This window comes from Peromyscus maniculatus, chromosome 4 (genome assembly GCF_049852395.1).
Source record: "Peromyscus maniculatus bairdii isolate BWxNUB_F1_BW_parent chromosome 4, HU_Pman_BW_mat_3.1, whole genome shotgun sequence".
In the NCBI taxonomy this organism is placed as follows: domain Eukaryota; kingdom Metazoa; phylum Chordata; class Mammalia; order Rodentia; family Cricetidae; genus Peromyscus; species Peromyscus maniculatus.
The window spans coordinates 10,072,723-10,095,857 of NC_134855.1; the positions used below are offsets into that span (position 1 = coordinate 10,072,723).

The window sequence follows — 23,135 nt, forward strand, 5'->3', positions numbered from 1 at the left end:
CCTCCTAAACACGTCCAGTCCAGTCTGTGCCTTCCACTCTGGTCCCAGTCCCTCCCCTTCCCCCCACCCCCATTTCTGACCCCGGAAGTCGGCCTGTTCTCTGCCCCAGCCAGCCTCCAGTTAATCCAGGACCAGCCTTCCCTACTTCCCTTCACAGGCTCCCTTGATCCCTCAGGTTTCTGTCTTGAATCCACTCCTGGGCAGTTCTAGGAACTGTTATTTAGTGTAGGGCGGGCAGAAGACCGCCAGAACACTTAAGTCACTCCTAGCCCGAGGAAGGTAAAGGCTGGGAAGTCCCCAGTCACAGGATCTAAATTTACCCTGAGGCGGGGCCTGTGGGCCTGAGTTGCTTTGCATTGTGAAGGCCCAAGAGGTCCTATAAAATAACTGTGTGCTCTAGCTTTGGTTTGAAGCCCTCTAGATGCTGGGAGACTGGAGTGGTGCTGAGGGAGGGGGGAGGGGGGGTACTGGGGCCTCAGAATGAGGGATGACAGATGCTGCTCTCCAGCCTCAGACCTAAGATGACTGGTGCCTTCAGAGGGGCAGGCAGGGTAGTTAGAACCACCTGCTGGCTCTGCAGCTGACGGGGACACTGGGCTCTGGAAAGCTGTCCACTGGCCTTCCCAGAAATGGTGCTCTGAACAGCCAAGGGACAGAGTGTCTCAGGAGTGAGCGAGGGGCACTCTCAGCTGTCAAAAGAGCCTTGGCTCCAGATCAAGTGCTTTCTGGGTCATAACACTGGGAGCTACAGCTTTGTCTAGGCTGTCCAGGCCTCAAGAAAGCCATTGAGGGCTGTGCCCACTGGCCCCTGGGGCTAATGGAAATTCTCTTGGGTCAGGCTGGGGAAGGCCCTGGAGACAGAACAGGGAGAGTCACAAGGCAGGGCACGCAGACTAGTCCTTTCTGATGCAACAGCGGAGCTGAACCAGACACCCAACCAAGTTCCAGGAACAGAGCAGAGGCCCCCCACTGCTGAGTCAGCAGTTGGCCTGGGGACCTCACCAGAGGCCGGGAGCAGGGGCTCAGCCGGCAGGAGGTGGGGTCCAGCCCTTACATTCTGCGGTTGGTGATAACAGGACCTCAGTGAACAGCAGGTAGCAGTCACTGCTGATAAGGAGCCTGGCCCGGGGCTAGCACCTAGGCAGTCCCTCCCAATGGCTCGCCCAATGCTGGCCGAGTAGGGGTGAGGCAGCGAACCAGGTGGAAGTATTTTGGTTTTAAAACTACTACCCTGGGGGCTGGAGAGACGGCTTAGCCGTTAAGAGCACTGACTGCTCTTCCAGATGAACCCAGGTTCAATTCCCAGCACCCACAAAAAAACAAACAAAAAACTGTTTCTCAGTTTCTCAAGTTTTCTAAGTTGCTTTTGTAAGTAGGGGTTAGGCCACCACTGTGGTTTTAGGTAGTGTGTGTGTGTGGGGGGGGACGCGTTCCATTCTATTCATTCTGCTGGCCTTGAGGGGAGGGTGGGCCATGTTTCCACACCATTTTCCCTCAGATGCTAACCAGTTCCAGATTGACTTCTCCAGAGCCCAGGCCTGAAAAAGTCTCTCCCAACCCCACTCCTACCCTAGGGTAGAAACAGGGGGGGAGGGGCAGCGGGGGAGGGGAGAGACCCGGCTCAGAACAGACTAGACCAGACAGGACAGGACAGGAGGACAGGAAGGTCCCCACATGAAGGTATGAAAGAGGGTCTCCCACAGGGCAGAGGGAGAGGAAACTCTGGCTCAGTTCTGGGGGGTCCGTCCCTGTGCAGGGAGGGAGACAAGCTCCAGACAATTCCAGAACTGCCCAGACAACTCCGGCCTCCTCACTGAGATCTCGCCTCGGCCCCTCTTTCTCACCTAACGCCTGGGGCTAAGTGAAGCCCTCATGAGGGCCACATGGTCCAGAAGGAAGTGGGAGACTGCTGACCAGGCACATGCTATGGCTTGAGCTGTAACCCCAAATCCATCTGTTAGAAACTTAATTCCACTTGTTTAGAGTTTCTGATAAACCGTCAAGTGGCCCTCGCTGCTGGTTCCACAGGTCTGGCTGGCCCACACCATAGAGCCCACACTGGCTCTGTCCTCCGGCATCCGGGATTACAGCAGTGGCTGTACTGCACCCGAGTCCACCACGGGGAGGTAGGCAGAGTAGGAGTGTTTGGCCCCCCCGCATGAGCGGGTCAATGCCTCTCCTGGGAACAGGCTAGCCCTGCAGCTCCGACTGCTGTGATGTTAGGAAGTCAATGCCTCTCCTGGGAACAGGCTAGCCCTGCAGCTCCGGCTGCTGTGATGTTAGGAAGTGGCCTGTCCCTCTCACTGGGTACAGCCATCAATCAGATCCTGGACTTCTTACCTCCACAACCGTGACCCTAAGGGAGCCTTCCTCTACAGATCACCCAGGAGTGAGGAGTACAGCCCAGTGGACGAAAAGAACCCTTGCTCAGCATGGCTTTGGGCTCCATTCCCAGGAATGTCCTCCCCCAGTCCATGTACCACGGTTAGGTACCACAGCCACGGAGAACACAAAGGGGACAGTAAAACCACGGCTCCCTTAACAAGCCTGCCCACGACATTATTTTACAAATGAGAGGGGGAAAAGAAGAAACCAAGGAAGGGAAAAAGCCAACAAAAGAATTAGGGGAACTGGAGTCTCAGTTGAGCTGAGCTCTGAAGGCAGTTCTGGAAACCAGGGAGGCCTCCCCTTGGTCACTGCCAGCCTTACCTTTGCAGAACCATGGAGACTTGGGTGTTGCAACCCCAAGCATCTTCTGAAAGCAGGATAGAAACGCCCACGGCACAGATGGGAATGTGGAGGCCGCAGAGGGAGAGGTGGCCTTAGCTTCATGCACAAGACAACTGGGCTCCAATAAGGACTTCTGGCTACTAGCTCCCATCCAGATGACTCCCGGCCCCAACCAATCAAAGCTCATGAGGGCCCAAACAGGTGCCTGGGACAACAGAAAATGCACAGGCCACAAGACTCCTGGTCAGGAACTGTGCCTGAAGCATACAGGTGCACCGTCCAGCAAGTGCCCTCAAACGTACCCTAGTTTCACAGGGTAGAGAGGGGAGCAGGGCTACTGTAGGACCCAAGAAAGGGTCCTTCAACAAACTAGTCAACCAGGACCAAAACACCTCAGAGAAGTGAAGGGACAAACCCGCCTTCTATGGCATGGAGACCTCCAGAGGCAACTGTGTTATAGATTTATTGGATATTTGACCCATGTGTAACGGATTGCTTCATGGTCGACAGAGGCTAGTGTGCAGTATTTCCAAGGGTTACATCCAATGACACGACGCAGAAAACACAAATGGACGGACAGACATAGTCGTTAAGACAAGAGACGCTAAAACGTGCCTTAGTGTCCATGTGATTGATCTAAGGCGAGGCCCCTTCTAAAGTGGGGACCCTAGTGACTGATCTAAAGCAGAGTGGCTCACTGCCACTAGGCGCTAACTGTACTGTGTGCAAACCAGATGCCCAGTATAGAGACTGGCTGGAACCAAAAACTGGGAACCTGCCCTCGCAGTGGTGACCTCTCCGTGCCCAACCTGCCTCTAATGTCTGTTCTTCACGAGGGACCAGATGGTGACAGAGCCAGGGTAAGCAGCAGCAGAGGCGAGTGTGGCATGAGCAAACCCACGACACACGTGGGGACAGAGTCTGAGGGAGCAGCTGCCCGGGCTCCTTAACACTGTGCGTGAGGGGCATCGTGGGGGGGGGGGGGCAGGGATGGAGCACCGTTCATCTGGGGATTAGCCAGCCCAAGTCTCCTCCCTTCTTGGCAGCTCCAGAGCTTTCCTTTTGGCTGACAGCCACGAAAAGGGCGCCTGCCAAGACCCATGGAGGAGAAAAAAATAACAGGACACCAAAAAAACCCTAAAAGCAAACAAAAATAAAAGCCCTGCCCCAGGAGAAGAGAAGAACAAACAGCACTCTGGACCAAGGTCAGGACAGACTGGGAAGACCTCCTGGCCCACACCACAGGGACAGGAAGTTTCCTTCAATGTCTTGCTGCTTTGCTCAAGGGGAAATACCACCCACCCTGAGACTTCCAACTCACTGGCCTTTAGTGTCGGTTTTTTTTCTTTTCTTTCTTTCTTCTTTCTTTTTTTTTTTTAAATACCTAAACCATCATTTTCAAAACTAAAAAAAAAAAAAAAAAAAGACTTAAAAGAAAGAAAGAAAGAAAGAAAACAAAAACTAAAATTGCTTCAAAAACTGATGGGGCAAGCCCCAGGCCTGACCCTTTCACCTGGAGGCCTGGTCTCCCACAAGCGCTGCTGCCAGATCCTAGCCCAGCGCCAATAAGGCGACCATCCTGCGCTGGCTCACCTGACCCGACTCTGCCTGCGTCTGGGTGGGCACTGACTCTGTCAGCATCACCCGAAAAGAAAGAGGCCAACACTGCCAGGTTGCTTAAACTCTTCCCACAGAGCCAAACCGTCTTGGGAATGTCTAAGTTATCTGCAGGGAGGAGATGGGAGGTGGAGAAAAATAAATACCCAGCTCTAAGTTACTGTCCCTGGGTCTCTGGTGCCAGCTCAGCCCGAGGCAGAGATGGCCCCCAGGGTAAAGACCCTGATTGTCCAAATACTGTACTCTGAGACTGGTCTCAGAGTTTCCGGTCCCCAGCAAGTGCCTGCCCTGGGTGTATGAGTCCCAGAGGGAGAAAAGGGGCCAGCCCCTCAATTCCTGTCTTCTGCCCTGGCCCAGCTCACGCCTGGCCTGGGCTCTGCCTGGCTGGACCCGGCTGGCTGTCCAGCAGTCCTGGGAGAGCTGGACTGCCCACTTGGCCTGCGGGCCTGCTGAGGGTCCTTGCTGCTCCTCCAGGCTGTGCTCAGGCCTGCTCCTTGTCAGCTCTCCAGAGCCGTTCCTTCACCTCGGGTGGCAGCGTGCTGAACAGGTCCTCCTCCACCACCAGGCCACTGCGTTTGAGCAGCGGGCACTCGCCCAGCTCCACGGGCAGGCATTCCAGCCGGTTGCCCCGAAGCTCGATCTGCGTCAGGTTGGTCAGCTCACCCACTCTCGAGGGCAGTGACTGCAGTACATTGTTGCCCAGGTGCAGAGCCCGCAGCTTCCGGCACTGGAAGAGCTCTGGGGGCAGCGCCTCGATCTGCAGGAGGGAGCAAAGAGCCAGAGTGAGGTGTGCGGCTGGACAGGGCCTTTGGGCTTTCTCCGGAGCCTCACAATCCTTAGTATGGGCCCAAATCTGGCCAACAGCTACCGGTACGTAGGTACTGCCTCTCTCCTCTCTTCCAGGAAGCCATCCTGACTTCCTGGGTCCTACAACATTCATAATACTAATCCTTCTGCTTGTCATCTCCTGGACTGTGGGCTCTCAGAGTGCAGGGTGGGTCTACCCAGTACCTGCCTTAAGAGGCACATCAAGCTGGCAGCTCCTGCCTGTCCCACTCACCTCCACATCCCGGGGCCAGAATCATGTGGGTGCTGGGAATTGAACCTGCATCCCTTGAAGAGCATCGAGTGCTCCTAACCTCAGAGCCACCTCTCCATCCCCCCAGATGTACTTATTTTTATGTGTGTGAGTCCTTGACCACATGGATGTATGTACTGGCACCCATGTGCATGCCTAGTGACTGTGGGGGCCAGAAGAGGGTGTCATGTGGATGCTGGGACTGACCCAGGTCCTCTGCAGGCACAAGTGCTGACAAGCACTGAGCATCTCTCCAGCCTCTCTTGGCTGGCTTGCTTGCTTGTTTGGAGACAGTCTCACTACCTAGCCCTGGCTGCTCTAGAACTTGCTATGTAGATCAGGACTGGCCTCAAACCCACGAGTGCCAGGACTAAAGGCGTGTGCCACCATGCCTGGCTTAAATTTCTCTCTCTCTCTCTAAAAGATTTATTTATTATGTATACAGTGTTCTGTCTGCATGTATGACTGCAGGCCAGAAGAGGGCACCAGATCTCATTACAGATGGTTGGAAGCCACCATGTGGTTGCTGGGAATTGAACTCAGGACCTCTGGAAGAACAGCTAGTGCTCCTAACCACCAAGCCATCTCTCCGGTCCTTCTTTCTCTTATTTTATGTTTTTCAGACAGGGTCTTACCATGCAGCTTTGGTTTTTGTTTTTTTTTTTTTTGTTTTGTTTTTTTCTTTTTCTTTTCTTTCTTTCTTTTTTTTTTTTTTTTGAGACAGGGTTTTTCTGTGTAGCTTTGCGCCTTTCCTGGAACTTGCTTTGGAGACCAGGCTGGCCTCGAACTCACAGAGATCCACCTGCCTCTGCCTCCCAAGTGCTGGGATTAAAGGCGTGCGCCGCCGCCGCCGCCGCCGCCGCCGCCGCCGCCGCCACCACCACCACCACCACCACCTGGCCCAGCTTCCCCATTTCTGAACCACAAAGGTTGGACTAGAAATCCTTCTCATCTCCAGCATTCCTAACTCAGGACCTTTTTTCAGTCTTGGACCTTAACCTCACAGGTTCTGCTCTCCCATGAGCACCTTAGTTTTCTTGGTAGGGAAATGAGTGTGGCTATAGCCTCAGTCACCAGAACAGGAGGATCCCAGTGATTTGCCAAGATGTCTGACCTGGGTATCCAAAGCTACCTCTGCTATGGCCAGAGATGGGGTAAGGTGGCTACAGGTTCAAGTTCAGGGACATGAAAGTCAAGCACAGACAGGAAGTGGGCTCTTCAGGACCTGGGGAGCAGCGCCACCCCAGAACAGCCACAAGGCCTTCCTGCCTCCTCCACCCCTCCACCACCACACATCCTGTGACCTGCAACGATCCAAAGTCAAGGGCGGTAGCAATGGTCCTGGCCAGTGGGTGACAGAGTCAGGTCCACTCAGAGTTAGTCTGTGCTTCCAGAGACCCCTTCTTCAAAGTCCCCTCCCCAGAATCCCGCCACCACCACTCTGCCACCAAGCACTCCCTAAGCCTCAGAGAAAAGTGCAGGTCCTTTTGGTAGCTTGGCCATGGCCACGCCTAACCTTTTAGACCTGTCCCTGGTCCACCGAAGGCTTAAAGTTGTTTCCAGTCACCCTGAATGCCGTCTATCCTGTCCCTTCAGGAGACCTCAGTGGCTCCCTGACTGGCGCAGAAATGACCTCAGGTCCACTTGGTCTTCAGGAAAGATGACCCTTCCAGGAGCCTCTGGGCTGCTCCCTCCTCCATGGCCCCTCAACCTTCCTGACCACCATCTGGAAAAGTGCTCCCTCTGAGCTCACATAACCTAGCCTCTGCCCTTCTGCCTAGCCTTGCCTCTGGCCAGTCACAAGCTAGATCCACATCTGTCCTTTCACTGATTCCCCATGCATAAGGAGCCATATGCTCCAAGCTGACCTCGCTTTTCACCTCAAAGTTCAAGACCCCTCTTCATCTTGGAGCACAGCAAAGATGACTCCGAAGTCTCAGGACAATTCATTGAGGGCCCAACACAGGATGTACACTTCATCATTCCTCTGAAGACCCGCACCACCTCTCAGGTGCTGAGAACAACCTCACACTCCCTCCCCATGGGGACCCATGACTCCACCTTCAAAGGCTCTCCCAGATCGTCCTCACTTCTGTCCCTAGCAGCCTTGTGGAATTCAAGCCTCCCACCTCACTGCCCACCCTACTGTAGTCTCAATCCAGCAGCCCCGCCTGCCTGTAATTGGTCCAAGCACATTTTTTCCTATAAAAGGCCTTTCTCTGGGTACTCCCGGGGGTGGGGACAGGATGTGATTAAGCAATGTGCTTAACAGGGTGTCAGAGGGTCTCCTTCCTCCTAAAGAACAACATGCCTCCGCCAGCGCCTTTCCTAAGGGGTGACCTCAGCCTACAGGCACGACACTAACAGGCAAGCCTGGTGTGAGAACCCGGGGGTGGGGGACGAGATGAGGCAAGGCTGAAAGCTGTCCCACACCTTTCTGAACCCTGCAGGAGGGTCTGGCCCAGCACCTAAAGCATAGCAGGCACCTCAGGGTGAGGGATGGAGAGTCCATTCCAACTTCCTGAAGTAACCAGGCTCCAACATTACGCCGCAGGGAACCACTTGGTACCCCACCCCCACATTATAGAAGGGACTGGCCTGTGCAGTGCTTCCCAAACATGTTTTGTTTTGGTTTTTGCTTTTTTTTTCCTTCATGGACATCCACTTCATCTTTTCAATGGGTCCCACTATAGTGAAAACAACCCGAGTTGGGCCTCCATCCTTGAATACTCTCAAATATACATAAGCCATAGCTGGGCTGGGGAAATAAAGATTGTCCCAGTCCCTCTGACATGGAGGATACAGGATGGCCTGCACTAAAAGTGTGCAGCAACAAAGGAAGGAAGCACCTGGGCCATCACCAATTTGTGCCACATCGAGGCGAGTCTTGAGCTAGATCCACTGTCCTCCATGTCTGAGGCTGGTAGAAAGAGTGGCCGGCAGCAGCAGGAGGCTGCAGCAGGAGGAGGAGGAGGCTGCGGCAGGAGGAGGAGGAGGCTGCAGCAGGAGGAGGAGGCTGCAGCAGGAGGAGGAGGCTGCAGCAGGAGGAGGAGGCTGCAGCAACAGGAGGAGGCTGCAGCAGGAGGAGGAGGCTGCAGCAGGAGGAGGAGGCTGCAGCAGCAGGAGGAGGAGGCTGCAGCAGCAGGAGGAGGAGGCTGCAGCAGCAGGAGGAGGAGGCTGCAGCAGGAGGAGGAGGCTGCAGCAGCAGGAGGAGGAGGAGGCTGCGGCAGGAGGAGGAGGCTGCGGCAGGAGGAGGAGCCTGCAGCAGGAGGAGGAGGCTGCAGCAGGATGAGGAGGCTGCAGGAGGAAGAGGAGGCAGCAGGAGGAGGCTGTGGCAGGAGGAGGAGGCAGCAGGAGGAGGAGGCTGCAGCAGGAGGAGGCTGCGGCAGGAAGCTGTGTGTCGGGGGTGTGGTGTTGGGGTCGAACCTGCTCAGGGCCACCACAACCGTCACTCAAGAGCCAGCAGAACTTAAAGGCACAGAGGCGGTGGCGGAACCGGTGCTCTGGCTCCGTCTCCTGCCCCCTAACCTCAGGCTCCCCACCTCTGACAGGAAGACATCCTGAAGGCCCTGAGTACAGCGGAACCGCCCCCCCAACATCAGTGGCTGCAGCCTGGTTTCCCCCGGAGGCTAGACCACAAGCCACAGAAGTGCCCTGCCCTCCACCCCAATCTAACTGCCCCGTTACTGCTTGGTGGGGGCTTTCGAGTCACACAAAGAGCTGGTGCAGAGAGGCCACCTGCGGTCTCAAGGGCATTGCTTCCCACAGTGCCAGGCCCCGGTCTGCATAATTCTTCTCCAGAAAAGCAGGTGGGGACGAACCATGCCATTTAAGCCCGACTTTTCCCGCCACAAAAGAGAGAGGGACATGAGCAATGGTGGAGCTACAGAGACCATCTGCCTTCACCTCAGCCGGCAAAGCCGCCCTCAGAGCTTCTCTTGCTGAGGAGACCCAAGCTGGCCCCTCGGCTCGAAATCTCATTGGAGACAAGCTGAGGGAGACAGATACCACAAACTCCAGGTTAAGACCTACCTCCCACCAGCCCACTCCAAGAGAACCTTGGTCTTGGGACTCCTGTGTTATGTACACCCCTGAAACACAGGCCCTGCCTGACCACACCACTCTCGTAGCAGAGCTTATGTGACAAGGACAGACTCCCAGCCCGAGATTCTGATTTAGCAGATCTGCAGTGAGGCCTGGGAATCTGGCTCCTGAACAAGTACCCGAGTTTCCAGAAACAAGCGAGGACCTCAACCTCAGAAGCAACCACTGTCCGGAGGCACCAGTTCTCCTGAACGCCAGCCCGCCAGCCCGGGGCAGACCACTCACCCTATTGGCCGTGACAGCCAGGTTCTGGAGGTTCTGCAGGAGGCCGATGTCAGCGGGAAGGAAGGTCAGGTTGTTGTGGCTGAGGTCCAGGTAGCGCAGCTTGCGGCAGTAGAAGAGCTGGGTGGGGATCTTCTCGATCTTGTTGCGGTTCAGGTAGAGGCGCTCGAGGTTGGTGAGGTTGCCGATCTGGATGGGGATGTAGGCAATGTGGTTGTACCACAGCTTAAGGCAGGTGAGGCGGTGCAGATGCTGGAAGCTGATGATCTCCTCGATGGTCTTGAGGTTGTTGTCCTTGAGGTCGATCTCCTGCAGGTTGTGGAGGCTGAAGATGGAGTGAGGGATGCGCTCCAGGTCACAGCGGATCAGCTCCAGCTCCGTCAGGTTCACCATCTTCTTGAGGCTGTTGAGGACGATGAGCTTGGTGCCCTCGTTGTTGATGGAGAGCTTCTGCAGGTGCACGCCCACGTCTGTGACCACCTGCGGGAGCTTGCTCAGGTTGCTCTTGAGGCGCAGCACCTTGAGGCGCTTGAGCTCCCGGAGCCCGTCGATGACAATGTAACGGTTGTTCTCCGCACTCAGGTTCCCCGTCAGGTGCAGCTCCTCCAGCGTCTTCAGGCTGTAGATCCACAGGGGGATCTCCTTGATGTCGGTGAACTTGATGTGCAGTGCCCGCAGGTTCTCACGCAGGAAGGCCAGAGCAGGGGCCTCGATCTTGGCTGCTGTGTGGTAGAGCCACAGCTCCTTAAGGCCCGTGAGCTGGGCGATGCTGGGCGGGATGGTCACGTCGGGGATCAGTTCCAGCTTCAGGACCTCCAGCTCGACCAGGTCAAACACAGTGTCAGGGATGCCACTGAGCATGAAGAGGTGCAGCTCCAGCTTGTCCTGGGCGTTCTTGGTGAGCCGCTGACGCAGCTTGTCCAGCGTCCACTCATTGTTGAGGTTCAGCTGCCGCAGCTTGTTCTCGCTCACTTCAGACAGGAAGACGGCAAAGCGCTTTGAGTAAAGCGGGTCATATTGGTCGATGAGGTGCAGCATGAAAGCGAAGTCGTTCTTGACATCGGGGATGTCGCTGTAGCTGCTCTCCTCTCGGATCGACTCAAACGAGTACTTCTTGAGGGAGCGCCGCAGCATCCACCACAGCGTGTACATGCAGATGAGCCCATAGAAGATGACCAAGCTGATGTAGAAGGACGCCAAGATCTTGAAGAGCGTGGCCAGAGGGTGGGCACACCGGTAGGTGCGGTAACCCGTCAGGCTCTCGATGTCCACAGTGCAGTCCACATCGAACTTGATGTTGTGCACATAGTAGACAGTGTAGCAGATGATGAGGATGAACTTGATCACCTTGATGATGGTCTGCCGCATGTAGAGGCGGTACACGATGTCCCCCTCCTCCACGTGGGTCCGAAACTTCTTCACCTTCTCAAACAGTGCCTTTGCCTGCTCCCCTTCCTTCTTGTCCAGCACGCCCGTCTCTGATCGGTCCACGATGCCCTGCTCAATCCGCGACTTGGTCCGCTGCAGCATGGGCACAGTGGCCTCCACGTCCTCGCTGACTGTAGATGACTTCTTGTCCATGGAGCCGTTCATCTTGCTGAAGGCTGGCTTGGGGTCGCTCTCCTCCACCACTGTCTCGGACAGGGCCCTTGTGGTCCACGGCGAATCGAAGCACTTGAGCAGGATGGACACGAAGTGCTCCAACTTGGAACTGGTGCGCGGGAACTTGAACCAGAAGTTGCTGCAGGCCAGGAAGATGAGGGTGTGCAGGAGCACGAGGTAGGGGAAGTACTTGGCGAACCAGTGCAGGCGGTTCTCGTAGCACACGGCGTCTACGTAGTTGTACTGGTGGCGGTCTAGGTCATACTTTATACCTGTGGGGCCTGTGTCGGCAGTCGGCAGGACTGTGGAGTTGGGGTAAGTGGGCTCTGGGCTGGAGGCTGCCCAGCCCCGGAAGGAGTCGTTGCAGGAGTCTTTGGTGACCCACTTACATGGTAGGCAGATCATCTTGTCCTGGGTGACTTGCAGGGTCCCCCCAAAGACAGCAATCATCAGCATGACAATGGAGATGTAGTCAGTGAACACATCCCACCATGGCTTCAGGATCCGGTATGCTGGCTGGGTGTCCGCAAAGTAGCGGAGCTCTGTCACCGGGATCATGGTTCACCCTGAAAGGGACCCATAAGAGGAAGTTACCACAGGCAGATCACAAGGGTGCACCCCAAGAATGAGGGAAGAATATACAAATTCCACCACTGGAGCTGGTCGGTGGTGGCGCACGCCTTTAATTCCAGCACTTGGGAGGTAGAGGCAGACGGATCTCTGTGAGTTTGAGGCTAGCCTGGTCTACAGAGTGAGTTCCAGGACAGCCAGGGCTACACAGAGAAACCCTGTCTTGAAACAAAAGAAACCAAAACACATCTGCAAGTTTGTACACAGTGGGTGTAGGGACTGTGGGGACAGACAGTAGGTCCAGTGAGGGACTCCTAGGGGTGGGGTACAGGAGGGAGGTTCTGTGTGACTTCCTGTGAATACCCTGCGGTGTGGAGCAGGGAGCTGTAAACAGCAAGTACAGGCGAGTCTCCCCAGAGCTCCATCTGGCTGGACTCGGGAAGCCTGGGAATCTACAGTGGTTTCTGTGCCCCAAGTGGTTAGCCCACTGAGAAATGCTGGACCAGACGCTGCTTTGGGGAGAGCCAGCCTGTGCCACAAACTTGGGAGGAAGGGGTCCTTGGTCTCCCTGAACACTGCCCGGAGGCTGAGCTGCCTCTGGTCTACAGAACTGTGATGGGTGGGGGGCAGGAAGCAGCTGTCCCTGGAAGTGCGCTAGAGGGCATCTGGAAAACTATGAAAAGCAAGGGATAGGAAAAGGCTCTGCTCACTCGGCTGCCAGGCTGCCAGTGCACACACTGACTGATAACTCATCTGAGACAGGGTCTTCCATAGCTGTAGGCTGGCCTCAGACTCATCAGCATAGAGCCAGTAATGACCTTGAATTTCTGATCCAGTCTACTCCCTAAGCCACCACACCCAGTTTATGAGTTGCTAAGGATCAAACCCACAACTTCCTGCACGCTATACAAGGGCTATATCACCACCCCATTTTAAAAAGTAAAACTGTTTTTTACTTAACCGGTATTTCCGTGATCAGAATCTAGAGTTCACACCAACTTTAAATACTGTGTTAGGTAGGTCTCACTGTCTTGGAAGAAGAGGAGGGGGACCCCCTGGGGAGGGGACCCGGCTACTGCATTTTCACACTGACGCTGATCATGACAGCATTAACAGCTCCTTCAGTCTGTTGAATCCTCTTCACAAGTGCTAAGTGCTGCCAGCCAGTCTCTCGACGGCACCTGAGGATGGCCCAGGCACCTGAGGATGGCCGTGAGGGAGGAGGCATCCGGGCCTTTAGTAGGGCTGGCAATAGCTACAGTACAGGGCAGGCTCCTCCCACACTGGCTCTGCTGGAATCTCTCCGCCTGTCCTTTAGCCCATTCCACAGAGAGGGGAAAATAGAGTTTCAGGGAGGTAAAACATCTGCCCAATGGAGTTTTTTGTTTTTCAAGACAGGGTTTCTCTGTGTAGCTTTGCGCCTTTCCTGGGACTCACTTGGTAGCCCAGGCTGGCCTCGAACTCACAGAGATCCGCCTGCCTCTGCCTCCCGAGTGCTGGAATTAAAGGCGTGCGCCACCACCGCCCGGCTTCCAATGGAGTTTTTTTTACCAAGTAAAACACTGTCCTATTCCTCCTGGCTGAGCTCAGGCTTCATTGCTCTATGGAGTTTGCCCTCCTCTTGCCTAGGGTCCCATGTACAGGAGGGGCCTGATACACATGGTACTGAAGAAACCCTCAAAGGTGTCCAGCTTCCCCCGCCCCCACCCCTGGGCTCCCATTGTTTAGGTCACCTCAGGGCCAGCAGACAATACCGGCAGCCACCCAGAGACAGCTCTCCTGGTGAGGCCTGGACTCTCGGGCCAGGATGAGCGCCTATTCCACAGGAAGGCCCCAGCCCTCTAATGACCAGCTGGCTTTGTACACCACCCACACCTCTGGGAGAGAGGGGCACAGGGGTGGGCTGGAGAGGGCGGGCTGAATCACACAGCTGACCTCCAGCTGGGAACCACACAGGGTATCTTTCCTGCCTCCAAGGCCTCATCCAGGGCAGCTGAAGATTGGAGAAGGGGAGGGGTGAGACTGGGCCTGAGGGAGTGAGGCATCCTGTCCCACTCATTCAGGAGACAGGAAGGGATAGAGAGCCAGCCATTTGGGGTAGGAGCAGCTTCCGGCTGTGGCTTCCATTCCACAGTACTTCCTTTGATTGCTGGTGAGAAGTTGAGCCTGTTAGTTCATGGGGAATATCCAGCCTCCTTACGAAAGACAAGTTCAGCTGTGTGCCCAGCAAGGTAGTCGTAATCAGGCTCCAAGATGCAGGTAAGGAGCCCAGCTCTGAGAGGTCAGACCAGCTAGCTGCCTGAAGAAGGAGACACTTCAATCCATTCATGCTCATCCACCTGCCTCCTCCCCCATCTCAAAGTTCATCCTGGATTCTATTCAGCCCTTGGCGAGGCCCTGTGGGGGTAATGAACACATCCAAAGTGTCCCCCACCTCAGGCCAGAGTGTGGGTTAACCCCAGAGCTGAGAGGGAAGAGGACGCGAGCCCAGAGGAGTCCTAAGCCTGGTGAAGGTGACCTGAGTGGAGGGTTACCTCCTACAAACAGACAGTCCTATTACTTCTGCAGTTTGAGCTGGCATGATCAGCTAACCCTGCACCTCTGGGCCAGGCGCTTCTTCAGCACGGCAGTCCATAGCACTCTCAGAGACAGTGGGAGTGGGCAGGGATGGGTGTGGACCTGGGTGTGGTGGGCAGGCAGTTTCAGGTGGATGTGGCTTGGGTAGGGCCAGCAAGGGGTGACCCCTCCCACTTCCTGCCTCAGGGAGGGACTGGAGCTATAGGGAGTGGTGAGGTGCAGTACCCTCCGGCACCCAGGGAGCCCGATGAGTGAGTAAGCACCCACACTGGGAGCAGCTCTTCATGCAGAGGCTGGGGAGGGGGCCCAGTCCAGAACCCACTGTGGTGCCCATGGCTTTCCCAGCTGGCTTTGGGATGGGAAAAGATGCAACTACCATAAATGCGGCCACTGTCTCATGCCTGTGTCGGCCAGTGGTGGGGAGCAGGGGAGCCGTGGCTCAGCTGTCCTCACCATCTGCTGGCACAGCCTCTTCGTCTTGCAAAACAGAAACTCGGATCGTTAGTCACCGACTCCTCCAGTCCCCAACACTGGCAGCTACTGTCTATCCGTCTCCAGGAACCCGACGGCTCTAAGTCTCTCTGGAGGTCATGTAGCTCTGCCCTGCTGCCTGCCATCATGCTACCCCTTCCTTAACTGGGACTCCTCAGGGTTCATCATGTTGTAACCTATGTTAGACGGACTTCTGGTTTTTCCAGACGGGGTTTCTCTGTGGAGTCCTGACTGTTGTGGAACTCACTCGGTAGACCAGGCTGGTACTGAACTCAGAACTCAGAGATCCACCTGCCTCTGTCTCCCAGGTGCTGGGATTAAGGCATGTGCCACCACTGCCAGGCTTATGGGAGCTATTCTTATTCAAACCACTGCAGAGAGAGACAGAGACAGAGAGAGACAGAGAGAGGAGACAGGAGTTACAGGCAGTTAGTTCTAAGTCACCTGACATGGGAACCAAACTCAGATTCTCTGCAAAAGGAGCAAGAGCCTTAACTGCCAGGTCATCTCTCCAGCCTCTATTCTTCTCTTAAAAAACAGATTTTTTTTTTTGAGGCATGGTTTCACTATACAGTCCATCCAGACTCACCTCTACTCAGCAATCCTCATGTGTCAGTATTTATTTATTTATCTATTTATTTATTATTTATTTATTTATTTATTTTTGAGGCATGGTTTCACTACATAGTCCAGACTCGCCTCTCCTCAGCAATCCTCACATGTCAGTCTGCTAAGGGCTTAGATTGTAGGCATGCAGCCACACTTCATGTCTTCCTTAAGGCTCAGGATTACACCATGTGCCCAATTCAGACACAGGCTTAGAGCAAACTGCACACCTACGCACAGTGCAGCCCAGACAACCCACGTCCCCGGGGGCCACTCCAATGAGCAGCCCCACCTGAGTTCGCTTGGGTGCCCCTGGGTGTGAAGTGAGAGCAGCAGAGGGATAGGATGGGTACATGGGGTAGAACCTTTCTCAGGAAGGGACCTGAAGACTGTCTAGATTCTCTGTTTTCCTGTCTGGAAGGGAGCAGAGACTGCAGGAAATATGCCCATGTGTATAAAATATGGGTCAAGGACTTGAAAGGCAAATGGCAGAGCCCAGTCTCCTGCCCCCTCCTTTGTATGCTACCCCAGCTCATTCAAGCAGGGCCTGGGTCCTGGAGATACTGTCATCCCCACAGGCACCCCTTGTCCTGACTCCTGCGGCGGCGGCGGCGGGAGAGACCCATCTCAGTTTCCCAATACAGTCAGGCCATCGTGGAGTTAGGTGGGACCAAGGCCCTGAGCTCCAGAGAGGAGCAACAGACTGGGGCCAGGATGGCTCTGCTGCTCCCTGGCTGAGTGACCTTGGACAGGTGGCTTGACCTTTCTGAGCCCTGACTCCTTTCTGACAGTGTCAGGTTCTGGGCCAGAGCCTGGAGGAGGGAGGGAGGGGCAGGTGAACAAAACAGGTATGCCTGGACCCCACCCCAGGGCAGGCCTTCCAACACTTGCTAGTGAAAGGAAAGTTATGTGGGAGAGGTCAAAGAGGACAGGAACAGAAGGAAAGCCTCTGGGGCGCCCAGTGGAGAGACAGATGGGGTTCAGCACACAGTAGGTGGGCAAACAGCCAAATGGGAACTGGGAAGGAAGGGGCTCTTCATGTGCTGCAAGGAAAAGCCAGTCTATACACTAAGGATATGCCCCACAGTGCTGAGCCCGACCTCTGCACCCACGGGAGGTTTTCCACGGAGAAAAGGAGCAGAGGCCTAAAGTAGAAGCTTAGGCTTCTAATCAACATGCATTTTCCTTTTGATTACAAAACTGTATGGAGCCCATGGTCATGGCTCGATATCGAGTGCTTGACCAACACACACACACACACACACACACACACACACACACACACACACACACACACGCGCGCGCGCGTGCGCGCGCGCCAACACACACATACACACACACACACACCAACACACACATACACACACACACACCAACACACACACACACACACGCACGCACACGCACACACCAACACACACGAGCATAAAATGCAAAATAAATAAAGCCTGCGAAAAGCCGCACACAGGTGTGGAGATCAGGTGTAGCTCTGAGGTGAGGTTCAGGAGGCAACAGAGAACGGGTCAAGTCAGGTCTCTCCCCAAGAACAAAGATGAAAGGGTGTCAAATAGGGCTGAGGAACGTCAGTCAGAAGAGGGCTGGGCCTTGCCTCGCTACAGCTGCTTCTATTATTTTATTTTATTTTTTGGTTTTTTGAGACAGGGTTTCTCTGTGTAGCTTTGTGCCTTTCCTAGAACTCACTCTGTAGACCAGGCTGGCCTCGAACTCACAGAGATCCGCCTGGCTCTGCCTCCCGAGTGCTGGGATCAAAGGAGTGAGCTGCCACCATCGCCTGGTTCTTACTTTATTTTTTAGAAAAAGGGTCTCACATAGTACAGGTTAGCCTCAAAATCGCTATGTAGCTGAAGATAACCTTCAACTCCTGATCCTCCTGCCTCCACCTTCCCGGTGCTGGATAACAGGCAGGTACCACTACACAGTACCCCAGTTTATCCAGTACTGGGGTCAAAGCCGGGTCTCCTGCATGCCAGGCAAGCAGTCTACCAACTGAGCCACATCCCAGCCCTATTTGTTCTAGCACAGATGAACCAATGTCCTCTGGAGACTGTCACATGGATGGGAGGCAGACAGTATGGTGGGTGGGAGATCCCTGAGGGGAGAGAAAAGGCTGGCAATTTCTGTATATCACGGACCATTTGGGGCGCATCCCAGGCCTGTGTGCAGAGTTTGGGGTGTGGGAAGGTGAACGAAGGATTTCTCAAGCAGAATGAGCTAAGAAAAGAAAGGTAGGCAAGTGCTTGAGATGGACTCCAAGACAGACACACCGTCCTAGGAGTAGTCATCAGTGAGCAGAAGCAGGAAACTGTGTGCCTGCTATAGGTGATGGGTTAGATATTTGTTAAAGGACCAGAAGATGAAATACTATACAGCAGACAAAAGTGCATTTGTGAAAACCACATAAGGACACAGGGACAGAAGCATGTATGCTAACTACGTAAAGGTGGTAACCAGAGGACTGCTGCTGTTACTCGTCTCACCTCCGGCCCAGTTCTTTTCATTATAAACATGTCATAATCACATAAATGCGGGAAAAGAGTTCATTCTCATTAGATTCATTTATTTATTTGGAGAGGGCTGTAAGTGGAGGTCAGGTCAGCTGTGGAGTTGGCTCTCTCTCTCCTACCATGAGGATGTAGGTATTGGAGTCAGGTCAGCCTTGGCAACAGCACCTTTGCCTGCCTCGCCGCCTCGCTGGCCCTGCAGTCCTCTTTCCTATTGGCTCATCTGGCCTCCAACTCACAGAGATCCACCTGCATCTGCCTCCCGAGTGCTGGGATTAAAGGAGTGCGCCACCTCATCTTCTTTTCTCGATTTTCAGAGATGACATTTTTATCCAGTGTGCTGGGGACTTTGAGAGAAGATGGCAACTACTTGTTCAAAGGGGGTTCTTGTACATGCAGTGCACCATGACCCCAGCTCTGCACTCACCATGTCTCTGTGAGTGTGGCATCACTGAGCTTTGCTGGCAGGCACGTTAAGACTGTCTCTCTCTGGTACAGGGAATCAAACTCAGAGTCTCACATGTGCTATATGAGTACCCTGCCACTGAGCTGCCTTCCCAAGCATTTCCAAGCTTTGCTTCAGGTTTTTTGTTTGTTTGTTTGTTTGTTTTTGGTTTTTCGAGACAGGGTTTCTCTGTGTAACTTTGCTCCTTTCCTGGCACTCACTTGGTAGCCCAGGCTGGCCTCGAACTCACAGAGATCCGCCTGACTCTGCCTCCCGAGTGCTGGGATTACAGGCAGCCGCCACCGCCACCCGGCTGTTTGTTTTGTTTTGAAGATTTATTTATCCATGTATTTTATGTATATGAGCCGTCTGTCTTCATGTAGACCAGAAGAGAGAATCAGATCTCATTACAGATGGTTGTGAGCCACCATGTGGTTCACAGGACTGAACTCAGGACCTCTGGAAGAACAGCCAGTGCTCTTAACCTCTGAGCCATCTCCCCAGGCCCCTTGCTTCAGGTCTTTAACTCACTGGGATTCACTGTTGTAGCTCAATGGAATAGGCTCTGACCATGTGAAACTTGAGGCTGGCACCGTTTCTAGGCCTCATTCTTCCCCCTGAGCTGCAGAAGTAACTGTGTCATGTCTGACATTTCCAGGTCTGCAAACTTTCTTTGCTCTGCCCATCTGTCCTGTCAGATCCCTGGGACCCCCACGATGGAAGGAGACTGAGCTCTGATGCGGAATTGACACTTTCCTACGTGCCTAAGCTATTTCATTATATAAAAGGCACCAAGCCGGGCGGTGGGCGCGCACGCCTTTAATCCCAGCACTTGGGAAGCAGAGGCAGGTGGATCTCTGTGAGTTCGAGGCCAGCTTGGTCTACAAAGTTCCAGGAAAGGAGCAAAGCTACACAGAGAAACCCTGTCTCGAAAAACAAAAAACAAACAAAAAAAAGGCGCCAGCCCAGGGGCTGGTCCTCTCCCCATCCTCACACTTGTGAAGGTCCAGCAGGCGGCAGCAGCTACTGTGCGGGTGACTACAGTAGTGGACACAGCCCCTCCTTCCAGCCGGTATACACTCTTTCTGCCCAAGGGCTCTGTCCCTGAGCATGGGGAGCAGGCAGCCCCATCCATGCCCTAGAGACACAGAAATGTATTCTAAGCAAGCTGCAGAAGGGTCAAATAAACCACCCAGAGAGCCACTGCTCTCCCCTAGGTGGCAGGCAGACCAGTGAGTTCAAATTCATCTCCAGCACGAAATCACCTTGTGGCCCCAAGCACATAATTTAGCCTAAACATCTGTTATTGTAGCTCTGAAACAGGACCGTCCCTCTTCACAAACCTGTATGCAACGACCAGATGATGTCCCGGAGACACCAGCCTAAAGAGAACTTGCTGACAAGGACACGAGAGGTGTGATCCCCAAAAGCAGCCGGTCAGGACAAGGTCACTGCTGCCAGGTGACGCCAACAACAGTACCAAGAGGTCAGACTCAAAAAGAGCCACGTCTCCCGGGGAGTGGGGGAGCTACTGGGGACAAAGTTCCCGAGACAGGGGCGGGGAGCACTGCACACAAAGGAATGTCTGCAAGATGAACCCTCCTGAGGTAGAGGCGGGGAGCACTGTACAGAAAGAAAGGAATGCAGCCAACATCACCCCACCCCTGCCCATCCAACACCCTGCCCTGAGCCACCAGCCTACACCAAATGCAGTGAGGACAGGATTTTAAGTTACACGGATTACTACAAAAGCAAAGAAAAGCTCGCCAGTGGCGGCGGCGGCGGCGGCAGCGCACACCTTTAATCCCAGCACTCGGGAGGCAGGAGCAGGTGGATCTCTGTGAGTTCGAGGCCAGCCTGGTCTACAGAGTAAGTTCCAGGACAGCCAGGGCTACACAGAGAAACCCTGTCTTGGGAAAGAAAGAGAGAGAGAGTGAGGGGCAAGTGAGCAGAGTTTATTAAAGAAAAAAATAGCTCTGCAGCTAGAAGATGACTCAAGACGAGTTGCGCAATCTTTCTTGTAACTAATTTCATTTATTTAGTGTGTGCATGTGCACCGTGCATATGCAAGAGCACAGACCAACTGCAAGTGGAGGTCGGAGGACACTTGAGGGAGTCAGCTCTCTCCTTCCACCATGCAGCCGCTGAGGAATGGACTCAGGTGGTCAGGCTTAGAGGCGCCCCTACCCATCAGCCCATCCTGTCATCTGTCATCTACTAAAGCAGTGGTTCTGAGGGCTGTCTGAAACAGCAGAACGATGGGAAGGTCTTTAGGGATGCCAGGCAGGGTTGTGGGTCCATGCACTAAAGCAGTGGTCCTCAGGTTGTGGGTCACAGCCCCTTTGGGGGTCAAACAACCCTTTTTCAGAGTTGCATACCAGATATTTACATTATAACTCATAACAGCAGCAAAGTTAGTTATGAAGTAGCAATAAAAATAATTCTATGGTTGGTGTCCCCACAACATGAGGAGCTGTATTAAAGGGCTGCAGCATTAGGAAGGTGGAGAAGCACTGCTCACGAGCATAGGGCTGCCTGCATGAGCTGTAGCAACCTACTACATACCTGTTTACTCCAAGACAGTCCATCAGTTTAAAGAAACAAACAAAAATCCCTCATTACTGCATGTACGGAAAAGCACATAAACTCCATGAGGTTAAGTCAGAGGGTGGGTAAGCTTGTCTCTTCCACATCTTACTATTTAAATATGTTGTGTCTGTAAGCAGGAAACACACTTGGGAAAAAGTTGCCTTCAACCTTGTGTGACTACTGGGACTATAAATGAAATGACAAGGACAGGATGCTACCACACGAGGAAAGGTCAGCCCTGTGCCCTGCCACCATGTGACACCACAGCCACCACAGCCCTCACTCTAACGGGCAACATACAGGGCAGGAAGAACCTGGAGAGGGGAGCATCATTTAGTCATGTCCGCTCTGCTGTCTCAACTGTAAGGTAGGACCATGGCTGTCCAGAGTGTCACTGTAGGAACTGAGGAGGATCATGGCTGTCTAGAGTGACACTGTAGGAACTGAGGAGGACCATGGCTGTCCAGAGCGTCACTGTAGGAACTGAGGACAAGATAACGTCCTGCACTTGTTTGAAACCTGGCACAGGTGAGACAGCATGGACCCACAACCCAACCTGCCATCCCTGAGACCGCCCCATAGTTCTGCTGTTTCAGTCTAGGTGAGGGTGGAGTTTGTTACTGGTTCTAGGGCCCAGGAAAGGCCCAAAGAGACAGCCCTCAGGTGTCAGGCCCCATCTCCACCCAGAGCCCCCCTTTCCCACCCTGCCTCCTGTCTTCACTCCTCCCCCCACACCTCTTCTTTTTCCTCAAGAGGGGTCTATGTTGCCTGGGCTGGCCCCAAAGCCCTGGTATGGATGATCCTCCTGCCTCAGCTACCTGAGCAGCTGGAACTACAGCAGTGCACTGTATTGCACCTAATTTCCTGCTGATGCTTCTTTTGTTTCATTGATTTTTTGTATTGTTCTCTTGTTTTCTATTTCGTTGATTTCAGCCCTCAATTTGATTATTTCCTGGCGTCTATTTCTCCTGGGTGAGTTTGTTTCTTTTTGTTCTAGAGCTTTCAGTTGTGCTGTTAATTCATTGGTATGGGATTGCTCCATCTTCTTTATGTGTGCATTTAGAGCTATGAATTTTCCTCTTAGCACTGCTTTCATAGTGTCCCATAAGTTTGGGTATGTTGTACTTTCGTTTTCATTGAATTCTAGGAACTCTTTAATTTCTGTCTTTATTTCTTCCTTGACCCATTGATGTTTCAGGTGGGTATTATTCAGTTTCCATGAGTTTGTGGGTTTTCTATAATTTTTGTTGTTATTGAGTTCTAACTTTAAGGCTTGGTGGTCTGATAAAATACAGGAGGTTATTCCAATTTTTTTGTATCTGTTGAGATTTGTTTTGTGTCCAAGCATGTGGTCAATTTTTGAGAAGGTTCCATGGGGTGCTGAGAAGAAGGTATATTCTTTTGTGTTAGGATGGAATATTCTGTAGATATCTATTAGGTCCATTTGAGTCATAACATCTGTTAGGTCCTTTATTTCTTTGTTAAGTTTCAGTCTGGTAGATCTATCTTTTGGTGAGAGTGGTGTGTTAAAATCTCCCACTACTAATGTGTGGGGTTTGATGTGCGTTTTAAACTTTAGTAGTGTTTCTTTTATGAATGTGGGTGCTTTTGTATTTGGAGCATAAATGTTTAGAATCGAGACTTCATCTTGGTGGATTTTTCCTGTGATGAATATGTAATGTCCATCCTGGTCTCTTTTGATTGATTTTAGTTTGAAGTCTATTTTATTAGATATTAGGATAGCTACACCAGCTTGTTTCTTAGGTCCATTTGCTTGGAAAACCTTTTCCCAGCCCTTTACTCGGAGGTAGTGTCTGTCTTTGGAGTTAAGGTGTGTTTCTTGTATGCAGCATATGGATGGGTCCTGTTTTCTAATCCATTCTGTTAGCCTGTGTCTTTTTATAGGTGAGTTGAGACCATTGATATTGATGGATATTAATGACCAGTGATTGTTAATTCCTGTTATTTTTTTGGTTGTGTT

The 23,135-nt window shown here is 53.3% G+C and overlaps 1 protein-coding gene across 6 annotated transcripts in view; it reads right to left on the reverse strand.

The window, feature by feature from the left end:
- Window positions 1–3,177: 3,177 nt before the first annotated feature.
- Lrrc8a (leucine rich repeat containing 8 VRAC subunit A) overlaps window positions 3,178–23,135 on the reverse strand; it is a 31,371-nt gene continuing 11,413 nt past the window's right edge. For all 6 annotated transcript variants that reach the window (XM_076569002.1, XM_076569004.1, XM_042274963.2 and 3 more), the window contains 2 exons: window positions 9,755–11,919; window positions 3,178–5,104 (listed from right to left, as the gene is read on the reverse strand). In XM_076569002.1, the coding sequence (XP_076425117.1) occupies window positions 4,829–5,104; window positions 9,755–11,911 (2,433 nt within the window). In that variant the 5' untranslated portion in view covers window positions 11,912–11,919 and the 3' untranslated portion in view covers window positions 3,178–4,828. The remainder of the gene's footprint in view (window positions 5,105–9,754; window positions 11,920–23,135) is intronic.